The 21,090-nt window shown below is 37.6% G+C and overlaps 1 protein-coding gene across 3 annotated transcripts in view; it reads left to right on the plus strand.

Moving 5' to 3' along the window:
* Nucleotides 1–21,090, plus strand: part of Vgll3 (vestigial like family member 3) — a 44,210-nt gene that overhangs the window by 14,511 nt on the left and 8,609 nt on the right. For all 3 annotated transcript variants that reach the window (XM_032899409.1, XM_032899410.1, XM_032899411.1), the window contains exon 3: nucleotides 8,256–8,783. In XM_032899409.1, the coding sequence (XP_032755300.1) occupies nucleotides 8,256–8,783 (528 nt within the window). The remainder of the gene's footprint in view (nucleotides 1–8,255; nucleotides 8,784–21,090) is intronic.

Below are 21,090 nucleotides of genomic sequence, written 5' to 3' on the forward strand. Positions count from 1 at the left end.
CTTCAGTTCTTCAACTGTATATTATATGTTTTTCTGGCAAATGTGCATATGTGACTGCTGGTGCACGAACCTGTGTCTCTACAGGTAAAGGTCAGACATTGAATTTGACTGTTCTGTTTTATCAAGTTCTGTCTTATTCCCTTATGATGGGATCTAAATCTGGAGCTGGCTGGTCTGGCAGCCTGAAGGCCCCAGCAGTCTTCATGACTGCTCTATAGTGCTGAGGTCATAGGTGCACATATTGGTTTCAGTTTTATTTAAAATTAATTAATAGGATCAAGTGATTGTTGATATAGTTAATTCTGCATAGTTGGACAAGTACATTGTCTGTTTCCCGTTCATAAACCGGTGGGTGCCCATGTTGCTTCTAGTTACAAATGTCTTTCAAATGAACATTGAAACTTGACTACAACTTCTGGGAAAACCACAAATGTAATTAAAGATATAGAAATCTGAAAGAGGAGGTAGAATGGTTGAAAGTCACATATCCAATGAAATGAATTGGTCATAATTCAATTATTAATTGAAAAAGCTACACATAATTAGACAATTCACTCTTCAGGTTCTATTCATTATGGATCATGCTCCTCATCTTATTTCTTGATATTTGCAATGTAGGGTTGGAGCAGCAACTTAAAATCTCTTTGAGGAGTGGGGTCAGGGGATTCTCTCCCCACCTGAACTGGCTGGTTTGATCTTAGACAGGTCTTGTACAGGTAACCACAGTTAATGTGGGTTCATGTGTGCAATAGCTGTATCTATGCCCTGAGGGCAGTATTTCATAGCACATCTATCCATCACCAGTCTCCGGCAGTCTTTCCTTTCCCTCCTCTGCAATATTTCTTTATCCTCTGTAGGGTAGGAGGTTGATAAAGAGATTCTACTTAAGACTGAGTATTCAGTGTTTTTTCAGTTCTTTGACCAGTTCAAATATTCATTTTATTGGCTGAAATGAACTACAATCTCTAGTCAGATCAAGTTTATATCTAGGACTCCCTGTTGTCCCAGTTATGTGCCCAGTTGTCTTTCTTGCTTGGAAGTGAACTTTCTAACTATAATGGAATATCTCCTAAAGTTCATATATTGGTCTTTCAGTTTTAAGAATGGAAATGGAGTCTTTATATTCTCTTATACACATACCCTGGTCAGATATTAAAATTAGGATGATCTCTGTTTTTTTTATGTGTTCTTTCACAAGTTATTTCCCAGGATAGGTCACTTCTCTACCCTGTTGATCTCAGTTGCTGATTATAATATCATGTATATTTCAAACATAAAACAATTTATTAGCAGCTAGTGTGAAAATGGCAGGATCGTTAGGCAGTTGCTTTTTTCCTCTTAATTTACTTATTTACTTTACATCCCAATTACAGCCCTTGCTTCCTCATCTCCCCCAAGTCTCACCCTCATACTCCCTTCCCCCATTACCTCTTCTTCTCTGAGAAGGGAAGTCCCACATGGGTACTAACAGTCCCTGGCACATCAAGTCACAGCAGGACTAAGTGCATTCTCTCCCACCAAAGCCAAACAAAGCAGCCCACCTAGGAAAAGGGGACCTAAAGGGAGGCTACAGAATCAGTCAGTCTCCACTTCATTTGATAAGGGACCCAGATGGAGACCATGCTGCACTTTTGCTAGATACATATAGAGGGCCAAGATCCAACCCATTCATGTTCTTTGGTTGATGGTTCAGTTTCTGAGCTCCCATGAGTCCAGGTTAGTTGACTCTGTAGATCTTGTTTCCTTGGCCCCTCCAGCTCACTCAATCTTTCCTCGAACTCTTCCACAATGCTTCCCAAGCTCTGCCTAATGTTTGGTTGTGGGTCTCTGCGTCTGTCTCCACCAGCTGTTGGATGAAGCCTCTGAGAGGATGCTTATGCTAGGCTCCTATCTGCAAGCACAGCAGATAATTATAAATAGTGTCAGTGGTTGTCTCTGTTTCAGGGATGGGTCTTGTTAGGCCAGCCCTTGGTTCCTATCTTCTCAGTCTCTGCCTCATCTTTATCCCTGGTAGGTTTAGCATGCTCCAGCGGATGGCTTCATATGTGGACATGTACATACATGGACAGCCATTGGTGTTCTCTTACATGGTTCTAGGGGTTTGACCTAACTGAGGCAGAGAAGAAATTAAGAAAAGACAGATGTATGTACTGAAAAACTGGGTTTTTGAAGGTCTAAGCTGTCAGACGGAGAAGCCACAGCATCCCGGAAGCTTGGTGTATTTATTGTACAGAGTTCACGAGGGAGGTAGTGTTACTGCACACAGCTGCACAAGAAGATAGGTTTAGCTAATCTTTGTAGAAGTCTCAGTAGGGGAAAGGTCAGTCTTCAGGCTATAAGCATCAAGGAAGGAGACTGCAAGTAGGGAATAGCTTGCCATCTGTTTGAGCCCCACCCAAGGAAGGTTTTGACATTTTCATAGGTTTAAGGCACCCTAGTCTTTTATATGGCTGAGCTCATATCAAGAACAGACATTCACTCAGGACTTCACTGGCTCCTTATGAACTCTAGTTGGATTTGGTGGGCTATCCAAAGAAGAAAAAGAATTGGAGAGACAGATAAGTAGGTACGGGAAGAGTTGGCCAGGCCGAGGTAGATATGAAAACGTGGTAAATACAGTGTGGTCATGTATGCAATTCTAAAGTTTAAAATTAAAATAAAAAGAACTAAAGATTAAAGAAAATCTCTTAGAGGCCAACTGTTCCAGCAGTAACGTATGCTCAGTACTGCTCATAGTCGAGGGTTACTATAAGTATCATGTGGAAGCATACATGAATGACTTCATGCGGAAATGAAGCAACATAATCACTTAGACAGATGCTTTCTCTTTTCCATAGATATCCCACTTACTTGGCAGATGGAAAACTAATGCTGAGTTTTTAATCTAGAAATTTTGTTTTCTAGAAGCTCATATTTCTAGCACAAAGCAATGTCTAGGATAGAGTAAGGACTCAAGGCTATTGATAATGTTAACGGCACCATTTAGGGATAGTTTTGAAAGAAACTGCCAGTAACACCACCTGCATTAAACACTGGCTTGCAGCATGGATTTATTATAATCTACTGGTGTGTGACATGTGAAATTACAACTGAACTATGTTGGAATAATATATTTCTGTAGTAAATAGTTACAGTTGACTTCAATTCTTCTTGATAGGGTTTGGATATATCTTTCGAGATGTGTAGCTGTTAGGAAAACAGTGAAGGAGAAGACATTTTGTACCTTATTTTGGTACAATATTTTGGGAGATATAGCAAACCTCACAATGCATTTCAGGTATAAAAACAAAATAACCATGACTGTCTTCTTATCCCCATGGTTTTTATGGAAAGTGTGGTGTGTGTGACTGTGTATGTGAGAGACTGTGCCTGTGTGTGTGTGTGTGTGTGTGTGTGTGTGTGTGTGTGTGTGTGTGTGACTGTTGTATGTGTGGCTGAGTGTGAGTGTGTGTGTGTGTGTGTGTGTGTGTGTGTGTGACTGTATGTATATCAAAAAGGGGAGTAGTCACATAAGCTGTGCCAGAGCAGATATCCCAATTAAAAAACATGCTTTACAACCATTTCCACTATTTATTTACTTTTCTTATACTTTCAAATTAAATTTGCCAGTTAGCTGTTACAATTGAGTTCTAATTGGGGAACTCAGTCATGTGGGAAAGGCCTCTCAAACAATACAGTTTAAGCAGAGCCAAGGAAAAAAGGAAAGAAAAGATATATCCTGAGGTGTTTGGTTGGGAATGACAGTTCGGAGTAGACTCGTCATGGAGGCCCTGCAGGCTGCTGCTTCCAGGAAGTTAGAGCAGCAAGTGAGAAGAGAGTGAGGCCTGACTCAACTCATGATGGTGCCTGCAGGGTTCGCTTGATTGCAGTCACGAGGACGGTTTTGAGCAAAGCTGCAACAAAGTCCCTGGAGGCCAACCTTTGGATAATTACTGAATGACAGGAAAGAATGGGACCTATTTTACTCCTCTTCTGACCTGGCATTTGCCTTTTACAGGAAGCAGAAGAATCATGGAATGGGTCTTAAACATATCAAGAACCTTTAGATTAAGAATTAAGTTTAGATAGTATTCTTGCATTTTATTGATTCTTCTCTCCCCCTTTCTTTCTCCCAATCCACTTCCTTAGTGAGTCAGGGTCTGGACACTTAGTCCAGGTTTTCAGAGAACTTGGAAACTCCACTACCTGGCTCCTCCTCCTGAGTGCTGAGTTTAGAGGCACGCACCCTAGTTCTCTAAATGTTTTCTTCAGTGTGAACTTTAAAAGAAAATTTTATATTGGATACTAATGCTTTTCATCTGTATTTGCTCTAAGGATGTGTCAGCAGGAGATTATTACAGATGACTTATGATAGCATTTCTTTGTGTTGTTTTCCATTTAATATTATTTTTATTATTTAAAAACTTGAATCTTTCCTAAATTGCTTTGCAGTCCCCGCCCCCTCTCCGTGGTATGTAGAGTTGCTATAAAAAGTTCCCTAGTATTGTGCAATTGTAAAAAGAATTTGTATCTCAAATAATCCGAAAAGAACACTTGGCTTCTGGAACCTATGATCATCTCCTCTGTTTCTCTATGAAACAAAAATTTCCCTGAAAATCAGATTATTTGGTATACTTTAGAAAGACTATATTGGACAATATATCAATTTCACCTTATCTTCCATTTTTATAAAGAAATGTGCATGTGTTCCTAAAAGTGAACTCAACAAAATCATATTTAGGCTATTTTTTATGTATAAGGCTGTCAGTATTGTCGCCATCCGAATGCAAACATTGCATGAACGTTGAATAATGATGACTGTGGAATCCCAGCTGAGTCAGTCCTAATCTTACCCAATGCTGAATCATTTCCACCAACCTTAAAGGTAACATTGTGTGGAAATAGCTCCTGCAGATCTTCATCTGCTTTCTGACCCACCCAATGTGGCTATGATTAAGTACTCATAAGCAAAAAAGTCACATAATGAAAAAAATTTACATACATATGAAATAAGCGTGCTGGATCTCCAACACAAAGCACAGCGTAGCATCTGTTTCTGTGTGTCACATTTCTTTCTCTAAATAAGCAAATGCCGAGTAGTGATCCCAAATCACAGATTTCTTGGTGAACATATTTTCTATTCAATATTGTTTCGCTTACTATGTGAAAATCAGTATTGTTTGTTGGAAAAGGGCTATGTAGATCCCTACGAAGTTTATATTAATCTCAGGAGACCTTTTGCCAACTGGGAAAATATTAAAATGCTTTTAATTTTATTTTTCTGTGGGGAATTTTAAAGGGTGGCTCAGTTTTTAGTGCGTGCTTTTAAAAATTAGTTTTTTTTCTTTCAATGATAATATGTTCACTTTGGAAAGACTATATTGGACAATATATCAATTTCACCTTATCTTCCATTTTTATAAAGAAATGTGCATGTGTTCCTAAAAGCGAACTCAACAAAATCATACTTAGGCTATTTTGTACTCACGATAGAGTACTTTGTATATAGGACAGTAATATAGGAAATGTATTCAGTATGTGAATTTGTATGTGCATATCTACAATGCTTATATAGTTATAGGATAAGAATACAAATCAAGAGAAACATATCTAAATAAATGGAATATTATCTCTGGACTTTGGACATTTTCCTCGGAAGGGTCAATAAGTAGAACTTGTGTCCCAGGCACATTTTTGTGTATCAGGGGTTGTCAGTTTTCACATTCAGGTTCTGGTTGTGCCAGGAGATATAAATTAGGAGAAGAATAATGAATTTCATACCAAAAATGGGAGGTGTGCCAATAAAGTGGAAGATTGGTGTCTGGCAAGCCACCCTAAAATGCCCTCAAGGCCGATTTCTAAGTATGTCTTTTAACCGGTGGTGATCAGTCCTAGTCATTCATTTAAGAGCTTACTGAGAAAGGCTTCCACAACCTTTCTCTCCTTTTCTTTTTTGAAGAGCATTGTTTTACAGATTGCTTTAAGGGTCCTGAGATCCATAGCAATGCTGAGGAGGTGAATTGGAAACTGTGGGTCCTTGGTCACAGGAGGAAGGGGTGAATTGTGGTAACACTGGTGTAGAGCTGACAGAGAAAGAATGGATGTTCATGCCCTCTTAATACCAAAATCATTAGGGAACTTAGATAAGAGGTCAGACTATGACAGAGATGGACATAGTTAACCCCATGATACACGTGGCAGATGATTCAAGTAATTTATATTGTGGTAAGAAAAATAGGTTCCTGTCCTGGAAGCGTATGAAGCGATAAACATGTTAGATTAAATATTTGTATCAAAGAACACCTCTTAGGATATCTGTTGTTCAAATAAAAAATATCTAGATTCTTTTATGCTACAGAGCCTGACATAAAAACATCAACAATGCATATGCACAAGTAATGTCGCTTGCAACCTTATGTCTAAGCTTAACATAAATAATCAATAGGATATTTGCCAGAATGAAAAAATATTGAGGAAGATGATTGCAAGGTTATGAATTAAAGTAAGTTATTTTTATTTTAATGGAAGAAAATGACAAAGAGATCAAGAAATCCCTTTTTGGCTATAAACTGAGAAAAGACAAATTTGTAGTGAAAGTGAAGATTTCCCAAGGCAGCGTATCTGTAGATATACATTATTATAAAAAGCCATCTTTGGGGTGGGCAGAGACCTTCCTAAGTACTGGTCTGATTTAGTCATTCTCTAGATTAAAAACTTTCTATGATCCCTGGGATATGCCTTGTGATAATTCACTTCATTTCTCCGGGCAGGAAACCCACATTCCTCTGAGTCCTTTATATCTCCATAGTCTGTCAGTCTCTCATTTCTCTCCTCATCCCTTTCTCTCCCTTTTCTCTTCCTCTCTGGCCAAATTTTGCCTATTAAATTTTATTCCTTAAATGCTACTGATGCTGGAGGTACTATTGGTGTGTTTGGATGCATCTGTGTAGATTGTGTACATATGTTCATATTTTGCATTATATTCCATCAGTCTAGAACTCCATCTCACATCTTCATAGGTCTACCTCCTATTCAGCCCTTCTAATTCGACATGCTCATTTCTTTTCCAGCTCATTTTGTGGGCTTGTTCTTGAAAACATTTTCACGTGTCATCTTCCTTCCTTGTGTTCCTCCTGATGGTGACCAACAGTGACAGCTATTTGTGCATGTTAGACTAATCTGTGTCTGACTCTTGGTGTTGAGAGGATAGAGACATTGACTTGAGGGGGCCAATGGATGAAAGGAGGATCCCCCTTCTTTGTTTTTTTGTCTCAAAGTTTGCACCCCTTCTTTGTTTTTTTGTCTCAAAGTTTGCACTATAGTTTTTTTTAAGAAGATCAACAGATCCTGAAAAGAATAACTCAACCTGAATCTATGTTGGTTATCACTTCTAGAAAGTCCAAGTCAAGGTGATCTGGTTGTGATCATAATTGTTCCCTCTTGTGGCCATTGTGAAGTCTACACTGTCCTTTGTCCACTGAGGTGCAGTCTAGAGTCATAATTGTTCTCTCTTATGGCAGTTGTGAAGTCTGCTCTCCTTTGACCACTGAGAATGGCTATCTAGTTTTGAAGAGTAAGCCTATGCTTGCCAAATCTTAAGACTTTTTGCCTCTCTCCATTTTCTTATGGGACTGGAGTGCGAATCGGATGCCTCATGAGCAGCCTTAAGGCAATGCTTGACTTTTGACTTCTCTCATTAAACACTAACCATTGTTATTTCCAAGATCAAACTACTCCTAAATTTTCTCAAAAGTAAGAACATAAAATATATTCTTTTTACTGATCCATGATTTGAGGAGGACACATGTATATGATCTTAATATAGGTTCTTATTCTGGCATTGAAATGTTATGCTTAAATAAAAATTGGTTTGGTATTTAAAAGAAGTGGAAATATTTCCAATCTACACACACCTCATTAATGGCACAAATGTTAAACAGAAATCTACAGCAATGACCTCTGTTTACAACTAAGAGCCAAAGGATCCCAAGAGGAAGTGCAGCTTTACGCTTACTAATTTAGTGTGAAAACTTCTGCTTAGACTGGGGTAGCAGAGGCACAGGAAGCAAATGCAGTGAGTTCTCTCATGACTTTGAATCTTGTCTCATTCTCCTGACATGGGACCCGAGAGGCTAGCCCAATATCAGGTCACTTGTCTTTGGAGAGAGAAAATGTGTATGGTAATCCACTTGTTCGTGAAAGATTACTGGACAAGCAAAGGCAAGTCAAACCCAGAACTGTATCTTATGTAAATAATGTGTTTTCTGTCTTCTCAGACAGCTCAGCTCTTTCAAGCCAGCGGGGTAATTTTCCAACTTCCTTTTGGACCAGCTCTTACCAGCCCCCACCGGCACCTTGTTTGGGGGGAGTTCATCCTGACTTCCAAGTCACTGCACCCCATGGCACCTTTACAACAGCAGAGCCCAACTCTTGGCCAGGACATGGTCTGCATCAGACTGGCCCTGCCCCACCCCCTACTGCATCCGAGTCTTGGCACTATCCTCTGGCACCTCAGGTGAGCCCATCCTACAGCCACATGCATGACATGTACATGCGGCATCACCATCCTCATGCTCACATGCACCACCGCCACCACCACCATCACCACCACCCAACTGCTGGCTCTGCCCTGGATCCCGCGTATGGGCACCTGCTGATGCCATCAGTGCGTGCTGCCAGGATTCCTGCTCCCCAGTGTGACATCACAAAGACAGATCTGACTACAGCCACCACTGCTACCTCAGCATGGGCCGGAGCCTTTCATGGGACAGTGGACATCGTGCCAAGTGTGGGCTTCGAAACAGGTGAGCAGACACATTTCCTTCTTTTTAGTGAAAGAAGATAATGTTAAGAGGTCATTTTTGGAAGATTTTTTTTTTTGCAATAGTTTTCTCTTGAAGCTAATATGTTTGTAGAACAGAGCTATTTTGTAATAATTCCTGCATTCCCGGGGAAAGGAGAATGACTAGCTTGTGAAAACTTAGCCTGAGAGAGGTCTCAGCACTTTTCTCTCATCTCCTTTGTGGGGAATCTGTTTCTTTGAACACGATCCTCTCATACCTTATGTTTACAAATAGCTCACCCCCTCTGTAAATCTTCCATGACTCTGCACTCTCTACCATGTGTTCTGCTCAGTAGATTTCAAACATAGTGGTATGCTTCAGTTATGCATTGTAAAACAGATTGTTTTTGGAATGTGGTCTACAGTCCAGATTTTTGAAAAATAAATAGGGACCATATTTTAAGAGTAGACTTTATTTTTCTTTTCTTCTCTTTTTTCTTTGTCCTGTCTCTGTTTTCTTTCTCCTTCTTTCCTCTTCCTACATTCACTAGTTTAAGTAACAGAGGACATCAATCAGTACTGTAAAGTACTTAGAAGTAGTAATGAGTATATACATATATTATATATATGTTATATATAAAAGAACAATATATAACCTACCATATATATCTATATAATATATATTATAGAACACATGTCTCTGTAGTTTGCTGTTCTAGAAGATCATGGTGTTGGTGCTTCAGGTGACATTGTTGTCCTCAACCCATTTTAGCTTCTGGTTTAGTCTAGAGTATGCTATAGGCCTTAGCATCATGGGCTAGCCTTTTTCATTTGTCATGTATTAACAGAAAAATTAATCCAAAGTTTTTCAGTGTCAAGGGCATAGGTATTGTGGGGGTCTCAGGACAGTAGCTGCCGCCTTGAGATGTGTCTGTTGGAAGGTTGCTGTTTTCCACATGTGTGGCCTCTGTGGAGTCAGAGTAACCACGCTCCTAAGAGGCAAGCAATGATTTCTCTTTCTAGATGTTCTGTCAATACGAAGAGGAAAATGGGCATGATTCCTCCCTCTTTCTGTTAACTTTTGCTCATTGTCTATACTCGCAAAATTGGGAATGAGTCTGGATCACGTAAATTTTTTCAGAACTCCAAATCAAATTAGTTTCATAAAGATGAAAAGCCATGCTCTTAGCTTTGGAAGTAGACAGAAGGCTTTGGTTTGCTGAAATGTCCTGAGAGGATCTCCTTAGGCTTATTAATCCACACTTGAACATTTATTGAACATTTACTATACCCAATTAGTAATTTTGTCTTCCCATTATATATGTATATCAACATATTAGTATGTCTGTAGATTATACATAATTTTTATATTAATGTATAATATATGATGAGTTTTTCTAACCCCTTTGTAGTATTTCAAATTTCTCAAACTTATCTTTGTACTTGCTCTAAGAGAATGCTAAGCTAGACACTCTATAGTTCTCCATGCAGTCAGAGTAACAGTGGTGCTAGCAAGCAAGTGGTTAATGATAATAGTGCGGAATGGAAGTTTTCCCACTGGATGTACAAAAGGCTACACGGTGTAAGCTTAGTAATTAGATGATAATTATGATTCACGACTAGTCTATGTTTGCACCCAACTGGAAAAACAAAGCACCCACACAGATTAAGATAAATTATTGGCACAACATTTGGAAGACTCAGGTTAGACTAATCTCCACAATGAACTTTTATCTTGAACTAGCAGGGAAATTTTGAACTCCAGAGAATCTTCCCATAGACATTTCCATCACATTTCAGAGTGCCATGACTATAAAAGGGATTGATGCTTGCTATGGGTGCCTCTGACAAGAATGACTAAAGGCACAGCATGGTGTCTTTGTTCTGCACAAGGCTGTAAAGGAAGAGCTAGCACCGTTTGAATGGGCAAGTGATGAGAGAGTAGAAGACAGTGCATCTTAGTGGTCAGTTTCTAGTCCAAAATTCAGACATAATATCAAATGCCACATTTAAACCCCAACTAGAAGAGCATGGCAAGCATCAATTTTTACAGGAACAGCCTTTGGGGCAGTTTTGGGATAATGTTCTAGGGGATCATATTTTTGGTGTGAGAAAGATCCTCAAGCCAAGGGGTTAGCTTTCATATTTCAACATTTACAAGTTCTGGGTTGTGGCTTGTCTCTGGGAAAATGGACATGACACTGGATAAGGTGTCTTTGCTCATTTGAAGGTAATTCCCGGAGAGAACAGTTTCTGAGAGCGTCTTGAGGTAACAATAGGAAAATGGATGCTTTAATCACTAACGGAAAGGGGTTGAGTGGTACAACATTCACTTTGTGGGACCAATAAGAGGGCAGTACCTACCCTTCTGTAGTTCAAGTTGATTGTAATAACAGATGTTTCCATGTAAAATTCCAAAGCAAGGAGTGACTTGTGTCAAGTGGAAGGGTCAGAACATTTCCCCAAATCCAGGTATCTGAGCTGGAAAAATGTAGGTCATTTTCATCTGTCATTAGATGAGAAGTAAACGAATTCAATTATTTCCAGAATATTTTGTTAAAACAATATATAGTAGCTTTACCTATAAGGGAAGAGACTTGGGATTGCTGTCACAAAAAATCACAGACAAGGTGGTTTCTAAACAGTAAGGAATGGTTCTCACAATTCTGAGACTGCTGAGACCAAGATCAAGTCACAGGAAAGCCTGTTTTGTTGTTCATAACTGGTTATATTTTGGTGTAATGTTACATGGTTGAAGGCCAAGTTAGCCTTGTAGTTGCTTTTGTGAGGAGCCCAAGCCACTCACAAGTGACCGTTTCTCTAGGTGTAATGACTCATCTCTGAACGCTATTTTTTGGGGATTTGGATTTCACTATATTAATCTGGGAAGGACATAAGCATTTCATTTATCTCAAGTGAAATGATAATTATGGCTGCAATTTTATTTTGAACAATTTAAAGAAACTAAGGGACTCTAAGGAGGAAGATTGAACTTGATATGTGACAAAGGTCAAAATATTGTACACGGTATAATTGAAGGTTTGATATAGTTTTTCTGTTTAGGAAAAGATAGGAACATTTTATAGTTTTCTGGTTCTTCTACCCTCTCACCGCTTCTTGGCTCTCCTTTGGTAACATTAAAACAACCATAGAGAAAACCTAAATGAGGATGCCTTCCCTCAGAACTTTTTGGAAACTTGGATACATCCAGCTTCTTCAAGGGTCTTCTGTATGTTAGTGGATAGTCTGAGTTTGGAGTCAGAGCGCCCACCTTTCTAACTCAGCTGGGTCCATAAAACAAAACAATATGGACATTGACTAAGATGCTTTCACCTTCCTGCTCTATAAACTATGAAACAAGTCCGTTCAGTAAAGCAATCACAAAGTTGCAAACCCAGGAAGGTACTCTCATTTCTATTTATCCAAAACCAAACGGTTTTTAACTTTAAAAGTTATTGCTTAGTTATAATTCAGAAAAGCATATGCTCCATTTTAATAAATATGATTCATTCATTCTTAGTTATTCACCATCTTGTGTAATAAATCCTTAATGTCTAGTTCCAGAGCATTCTATCACTTCCACAAGAAGCTGTTTACTTATTAAAGTTCACCCCTACTTACTCCTACTCTCCGTTTCTGGTAACTACATATTTACTAGAAGACTCTAAAAAGTTACCTTTTCTCTTTACTGAAGCAAATTAGAATCCTACATGTGTCTTCTTTCACTTAACATGGTGGTGTCAAGCATCATCCACATTATATGTGCACAGAACTTGGTTTTTTGTTTTGTTTTTATTTGAGTGGATTTTATTTCATTGCATGAAAACAATCATTTTTTAGTTGCATTTTCATTAGTTGGTACATATTAGATTTGTTTTGATTCAATATGATTAAATGATAAATTAATATTGTTAAATAAATTAAATTTTATAGGATAGCTATTACTGTCTGTAAGCTGTCATGTACAAATGTTGGTGTGACTATATTTTTAATTTTCTTGATAATTTATTTTCTGATGTTGAGACTATCTCACTTAAAATTTTTATGTGCTTCTGTCCATGTGGGGCTTAAAATTAATTTACAGTATTTGTAATAATTTGGTTTTAAAGTACATTTAGGATTTAAATTAATGATCACATATCATAATAGAGTTCTGATGTTGATAGGTATAATTCTTCTCTAAGAATGAAATGAATTCCCATATTCTCTGAAGGGATGAACTCCCTCGAGGACAGTCATTCGTGCACATCATTTAAAGTTTGCCTTGATAGAATGGTGCACATTCATGTGTCCTTAAAGTTTGTTCTGCTGTTACACTTGGCTTCCTCTTGCCCTACTCTTCTCTCTGTTGAACAGGTTTTACATATATACATGCTGATACAATCACAAGTCACCTAGATCTGCCCTCCTTATGAAGATTCCAAAGATTGTTAGGAATCTAACATTGGCTGTTCCCCTTTGTATTGGCAGTTTAAGAAATAGGTTTTGCAAGTCCTGTGAGAACTGTACTTTCAAAATGTGGGTTTGACTGAAAACATGATCTATGGTCAAATGAGGTTTGTGACATAGAGTATTGTATAACTCTCTTAGAGATCACCCTTTCGACATTTTGAAAACTTTTGTCCGTTCTTCAGTAAAGGCACGTGTTAAGTTTTATGTAGGAGGAGATACTTACATTATGCTCTTTGAGGACCATGCTGAGTTTTAAGCATACTTTTCTCAGACTAGGCTTTGAAAAATTCACTTTCCTTAACTCTTTCCCCATAAGAAATGTTAAAAATGTTCAGTTTGCATGAATAATTGTCAAGGAGTAAAGGGGAAGAAGAGTGGATAGGCTGAGGATAATACGGACTGTGTTAATCATGAGAGGAAAGGAGATGAAGGTCAAGCACACTGAGTACTGAACTGGGTTTCTGTGCACAAGGACTAGGTCATGTTTGCATCTGTCCTGTCACACATACATATTAATGCTCTAAGTGATTGCAACTGTGTGCATTGTTGTATCAGACACACAGTGTGCATTGTTTTCAGACATACATAGGATCATACTAAGTATTTCTAATCTGCTCACCTTTCTCTGATCATAATGATTCTCATATTCATGTATGGAATCCTGACATTCTAACTTACACCTTTTATTCATAATTTATCTATAATCTTCACAGTCTTAAGTTTTTCTTCAAGTAAAGCTTTGCTAATAAGGCTTTTATTTTTATTTTTTTTACTGAAACATAACGCTAACTTCATTTGTAGCTTTCTCATAGTTCACTACATTTGAACTCACCAGAAGGAAAAGAAGTTTTGCTTTGTGATGTATCTTCTCTATAAACACAAGCTGTTCCTGGCTTCTTTGTGTGCTTTTCTCAAGATTCCCAGATTTATTTCTCTTACAAGACATCATGTTATTTCTGCTACAAGTTTGTTATGATTTTGTTTTTTACTATGATGAATGTCAAATGCCGAGAGAGAGAGAGAGAGAGAGAGAGAGAGAGAGAGAGAGAGAGAGAGAGAGAGAGAACAGGTGACTCAAAATTAAAATTCAAAGGAAAATAAAAAAAGAACAACATTCTGTACTATATCATATGCTCATAAAATCTGATATGTATGAAAAGTAATGAAAACATGTTAATGTTATTCTGACTTCTTAAGAAATACATCTAAAGACAGTCATAAATTTATATAAGCTACTATTAAACATTTGGATTCAGTAAAAGAATCTTTAGATGAGCCTTCTCCAAACAATAATGATGCTAAAATTTGCTTCATCTCTCACTAACCAAGATACCTTCAGATTTCAAATCAAAATTGTGTATCCTAAGATATTAAGTTGTTGCCAAGTAGAGAAACAAAATCATTCTAAATGGTGGACACACAGATTACTTGTGAAATGAAGGCTGTGAAGTTTCCATAAACACAAAAAGCTATTTATCTGCCTCCATTAACTGAATTATTTCTTTCTTTTTTTCTTTTCTTTTCTTTCTTTTTTTTTTTTTTTTTTTTTTTTGAGCTGAGGACCGAACCCAGGACCTTTTGCTTGCTAGGAAAGCACTCTACCACTGAGCTAAATCCCCAACTCCAACTGAATTATTTCTAAAGAAACTTTCTTGAGCTCAGTGATAGGTCATTTGGGTAAAGGCAACTTGCCCAAGTGTAATGATCTAATTTGATCTCCCTGAAAAGATTGAAGGAATTGAGGGGGTTTGCAACCCCATAAGAACAACAATATCAACCAACCAGAGCTCCCAGGGACTAAACCACCAACAAAAAGTACACATGGACAGACTCGTGGCTTCAGCTGCATATGTAGCAGAGGATGGCCTTGTTGTACACCAATGGGAGGAAAAGCCCTTGGTCCTGCCAAGGCTGGACTCCCAATGTAGGGGAATGTCAGGGTAGGGAGACGGGAATGGGTGGGTGGATGGGTGGGAGAACACCCTCATAGAAGAAGGGAGAGGGGGTATGAGTTAGGAGGTTTATGGACTGGAAACCAGGAAAGAGGATTACATTTGAAATGTAAATAAAAAATTATCCAATAAAAATATTCATTATCGTAAACAAAAAAATACAGAATAGAAATCAAGGATGAAAACAGTTTATAAGAACAAATGAAGAAACTTCTGTCTCTTGAAGAAATGGGGGAATCAGGTTGCAGTTTTCTGACTCCAGGCCATTCTGTAAATTTTGCATCTGTAGATTACATCCTGAAACCTGTGTTTACTTATTGGCAATTGGTAGTCATCTACTGGAAACATAGGCTACAAAGATTGGATAGATGTCTCTGAAATGACCTACTAATTTCTCCTAACCACATCAAAATATTAATAACTATAATCTAATTGTAAATTAGCTGTAACTTATATCTAATAACTTAAAAACACTCTCATTTATAATAGTGGCTAAAGAAAACCAAGCATTATTCATCCAAGACCCTTGAATATTTGTTGACACTGCAGTGTTTTAATTCAAGGCCTTATAAGAAAGGAGGAATGTTGCAAGTTTGGAGAGGAATTGTCAAGGAACCACAAGAGTCAGCCTTATAACTCAATTAAAACACAAAGACACTGGGGTAATTTCACCCTAGAATAAGAGAACACCAAAGCAACAAATAATTTAGATTTCATTTAAAACCTTCACCCCACTTCACGTCTTCCTAGGAAACGTGTTAGCCATCTGGATTCTGAATGTTTAGGAACACACTGACACTTTTGTTAACAGTTATGGTAATTTTTACAAATGATCAGTAGGAAATTATGAGATTGTCTTCTGTTTTATCAAAAAAGAAGAAGTATTTCTAAGTTTTTTTCACAGCATAGAGGACTAGTGAACCAAATTTTGATATAGAAATCAACCTGAACTACATGATTTTTTCCAGTGGCTTTAATACCTCTCACTAATATTTATAGTACTGGATACTTACATTGTTGGTGTTATTTCAACTAAGGTAGCTAACATGTTGCAAAAATGCATGTAGATTTTCTAATTACAATAGGCAGAAAGCTTTCAGATACAGCACAGTGGATGCTGGGTCTGGCCTCTTTGTTGCTATGAAATGTATTATTATTTAATAAGAGTAAGGAAATTGGTCAACAACCGATCAATCACATTTCTAGAAAGCTATTTTCTTCCTTTTGGTAATCTTACTTTATACTGAAGTGGGAGAAATCATCAAAGATATGTTGAAGGATATTTACACCCTCTTGAGTGGTGTTAGTTGAGTTAGGCACAAGTCCACTGTTACAGTTTCATGACCAGAAGGGCAATAGGAACCATCTTCTATGTCTGTGAAATATTAGCATGCATGCTAAATTAAGCCAAATAATGAAGTCTGCATGAAAACACATAGGATGGTGAACCAGAGAGAACAAATGCATTTCAGAACCCTGTAGGCTTCACAAACCCATGCCGGAATTTTGTTAAGCCCTTATTGAACTTCACTTAACTTACTCAGACTTTTTCCTGGAGCTCCCTCTCCAGAAGGATCTCACAAAGTCACATGTTCCAATTGCAGAATTCACTTCAGACTGTTTCCTCTTTCATCACGTGTGTTTGGGAATCTTTAGGGAGAACTGTGATCTTTAGAGAAAACCGATTTGCATATAATGAGTAATCATGCATTTGTAAGTTTGAAGCTTGGCAAAAGCCAACTTGATTAAAGGAAAGTTTTGTTCTTCAAATGTATAGCTGGTAGAAAATTAAAGAGTTGTAGTCTTTTAAAAAGCTATCCTGGAAAGAAAATTAGTATTAAAGTACTTTACCTGTGTCTCAGCATCTTTACCCTCAGTACTCCACCATGCATAGATAAAATGAAAGCACACAAAATACTAAGAAAAATATTTTTGGATAATGTTTAAAATAAGTAAGTAAAAGACATATTCGAGTACTGCCATCAAGTGGGATCTTTTAGTAAATTATGTTTGATGCACTGTGCCTGAATAAAACATATGCACAAAATGATGTATATGTCCTTCAAAAACAAAAGTTGACTATGACTTATAAGTGTCTTGGTTTGGTTCATAAAAGTCTATAAATTTAATAAAACAAAAGAAAACCAGTCTCATAAGTAATGTAGTAATGTTCTGCTTGGAAGGTACAAGTAATGAAGTCTATTATGAATTTAGTGATTAAAAATATGTTTAGAAAAATAGTTTATACACACACACACATATATGGATGTAAAAGAAAAGGACAAAAGTTATGTATATATATACGTAAACACACACATGTTTATGTATATGTATATGTATATGTATATGTACATATACACACATATACTTACACGTATATGTGGGTGAATCAAAGAATTTAAACCTGATCCTGTAACAAATTTTACCTAAAAATAAAGGAAGTAAGAAGAAAGAAAAAAGATTGATTTTATTAGTAAGCATCTTCCCTCGTCACTTGGGGCCTATAAAAGGTGCACTTAACACATGAGGATCATTTTAAACATCCAAAGAGATGTAAGATATGAGTGTAGAGTAGAGTTTAAACGGAACAGACTATAAAATCAATTCCAAGATTCCTCTTACCACTTCATTGCATTGGGCTGTTAGTCTTGCCTGTAACCTCTCACTTCTTCATTTTTCTGACCTGACCCAACTACGGAAGTCAATGACTCAGGGAATATGCCTGTTTTTCCAGATGGCGATTGTGATATGAAGTGAACTCTGCCATGACCTGTAATAAAGATGGGACATATCAAGCTGAAAAACTCACACTAAATGTGTGAAGCATCTTGAGACACTGATGCAAGCTTAGAATACCTCTATCACAACTTAATCTATTTCTATTCCAGAAAATTAGCTGTGATTTTTGTTAGCCAATTTTCCTAAGAGCAGTATTTGGAAATTACTGATTTTATTCATTTATTTATTGTTTTGGAGTGGTTAGTCAACAATTAAAAATGGTGGGACAAAGAAAGGGAAAAGAAACAAGCATTTGAGGGGTTAGGAGCAGAGGCAGCTTAGGAAATGTTTAAGACACAGCTTTCTCTTTCTAAGATACTCTACAGGTCCGATGTGAAGAAATGAACACACTGTTCACATTGCTATGTACTCATGTACAGTGACGACAGCCTGTACATGGAACTCGACACACCGCATATGTAGCAAGAAAGTGCAGCTGCGAGTTCGGCTCAAGAGCACTGCAGAGTTAGCACTGCGCTCTTGAAAGTGTTAGCTTTGTGTTTGCTGATCCACTGTCCATCTTAACATGAATTTTCTTTCAACTGAGTTCTAAAATCTTTAGGATTGCATGAAAACATTTTCTCAAAACTACAGACAAAATTATTCACCACCATCTTTTCACCTTTATTTTAATTTCTTTCTTTTTTTTTTATGAAAAACCACTGCTTGTTTAAATAATTATGCCTAACAGTACAATGTGATATTCAGACAGGCAAGCAGGAAATTAGTGTTTCAATTTGTACATTTAAAAACTTCAAATGTTTTGTAAAGTCTTGTGTTCCACTGACTGTGGCTGGGAGTTTGGGAAGTTTTCAGATCATGTTATGATTTCCCCCAAAGAATCATCTGTGCTTTTGGTGACAGAAATTGTGTAGGTTAAAACCAAAACCAACCAACCAACCAAGCAACCAAGCAAACCAGCTAATCCTTGCATGGATTCCATTGGAGAACAATGCACTAACTGAAGTGTATGTGTCATGAGTCAGGGTCTTGTGTATCAGCAAATAATTTTTCACCGTCGCTCGCTCTGCTGTGGCTCAGAGCTCACACACGGATGGCTCCAGTGGAGAAGTCCGTTTCCCAATCCATTCTCGGCCAATTTTGCATCGGCTTTCAAGTAGGCTACAAACATTATGGAAAGGCATTCTCTGTGGCCTGAGGAATTTACAGCTATCTTTATTCCCTTTCAGCTATTTATCAACAGTATAAAGTTTCACAAACAGTTGTCTGCGGCCAATATGTTTTGGATTCTCTGGTGAAAAGATGACATGCCAAAAAGAAAATCTTGCAAAATACCGAGGAGAGACAAAATGTGTCATTTCTTTCTTGTGGAATCAACCTGATATATGGGAGATTTCAGTTCATCCTTTGAAAGCACAGCATGTGTTCTAAGCTCTTCCTGCTGGCTTGGCTTGTGCTCTAAGGAGTGGCTCTAGCGTCTTCAGTGTCACTGAAGCCCTGTTTCTGTTTGCTGAGATTGGATATACTCTTTGCAACATGTCAGAGAGCAAATTTTCATCCAGGTCCAAAGAAGGTGGAAAATCCCACTGATGTCACTACAGGAATTGACACACATGTAGTTCATCTCATTGTCGAGTCTCTTCTAATATATTTTGCTTCAATAGAGAGATTGATTGATGACTTACCTCGAATTCATATTAAAGTATGCTTGTATTTCAGGACTTCCAAAGTTATTTTTAAAATTTGGAGTTTTTTAATAATTTATATTTATACCAAACTTTCTCTTTTGGGGCAGTGGGGGCCTCAAGCAAAGTTGCTAGACTAGCTCTTCTTGTGGTTGGATTATCTATTTTCTGAATCGTAAAGCTGTCATGGTAAAACCTAGAAATCTCTTTAAAGATGCATATTTGGGTACATGTGCATGTGCTAGCCAGCAGATGTCTGGATAGTTAGAATCTCTTGAGAGCATCATAACGTGTGGTTTTAGTTATAATAAGTAATCCAAACTTTTTTTGCTCCCTTTGGTCTTGCTTTTCTCCGTTCTGGGAGAAAAGTCTGTAGTTTGTAGAGAATACAGAAGAATATTTCATTTCATTCTTCATTCTTTTGTTAATGTTTATCCCTATGCTTAAGACGTCTTTATATCTGCTTTTGAAATGAGTTTGCTGGATTGGTAAGTAGTGTCTTACATTCCGTAGCATGATCCCAAGATCTTATCACCTACGAGGTGATTAATGATCAATGCCATCGATGTTCAAGCTTAGAACTTAATATATGAGCTAAAAAGAAAACTACCAGTCACTGGGATATGTAATTCGTATCTGTCACAAGTTGAGTTATATTACTGATGGTCTCACGTGTGAGAGGCTGTAAGCATGTGACGGTTATCTGTCCAGCTGGACACTGGAGAAATTGCTAAAGGCAAAGGCCAGAGGGCCCTGCACAGCAGTTTGTGGTTTCCGAGGGAGGAAGGCTTTACAAGGGTAGATTGACTACTGTGGCTCCTGTCTCAATAGTAGACACCTGGCAGTAAACAGCCTGTCACCCACAGTGTTTGCCTCAGGTGTGCAGGTGTTGCGCTTCTTACCTTAACACAGTAAGTTAGGGTCTAAAACAAATTCAGGTTTGGTGGGTTTTATATTTCTACTCTTCCTTTGAATCTGAACTTAAAGACATGCTGACAAGTTCAGGCGGTTTTCACCTTATTGTTTCTGACAGCACTGTTTCAGTGGAGATTTGAAGGAGATTCTCAATGTGCCTCCAGACCCTGTCTCCTTAAGTAGAAAAGTCTTGTTTTGCTGCTAAGTCCTTTACTTTCTGAGCAAGGCCTCATCCATTATTAGTGTGCACGAGTTGTAGTCACAAGATATTGACTGTTATTGAAATATCATAAGGAACAAATTTAGAAGAATGCATATTTAAAACATGGTTAATCACTTATGTGTTAAGTATGAAGTCGAATCATCAAGTTGTCCAAAATACTTATAACATGTAAAAAAACACACATATCAAATGCATGAAAGGTTCAGAGAAATCAAGGAAAACTTTAATCCTTGAATTTGATCAATGGTAAAGCACAAAATTGATCAAAGATAAAATAAAGAGAAAGTCATAACACATGGTGCCCACATTCATTAATAGTGAAATAATGCAAATGAAACTTAGATAAGTCTATCATGACCATTA

The sequence above is a fragment of the Rattus rattus genome, chromosome 4, assembly GCF_011064425.1.
Source record: "Rattus rattus isolate New Zealand chromosome 4, Rrattus_CSIRO_v1, whole genome shotgun sequence".
Lineage (NCBI taxonomy): Eukaryota > Metazoa > Chordata > Mammalia > Rodentia > Muridae > Rattus > Rattus rattus.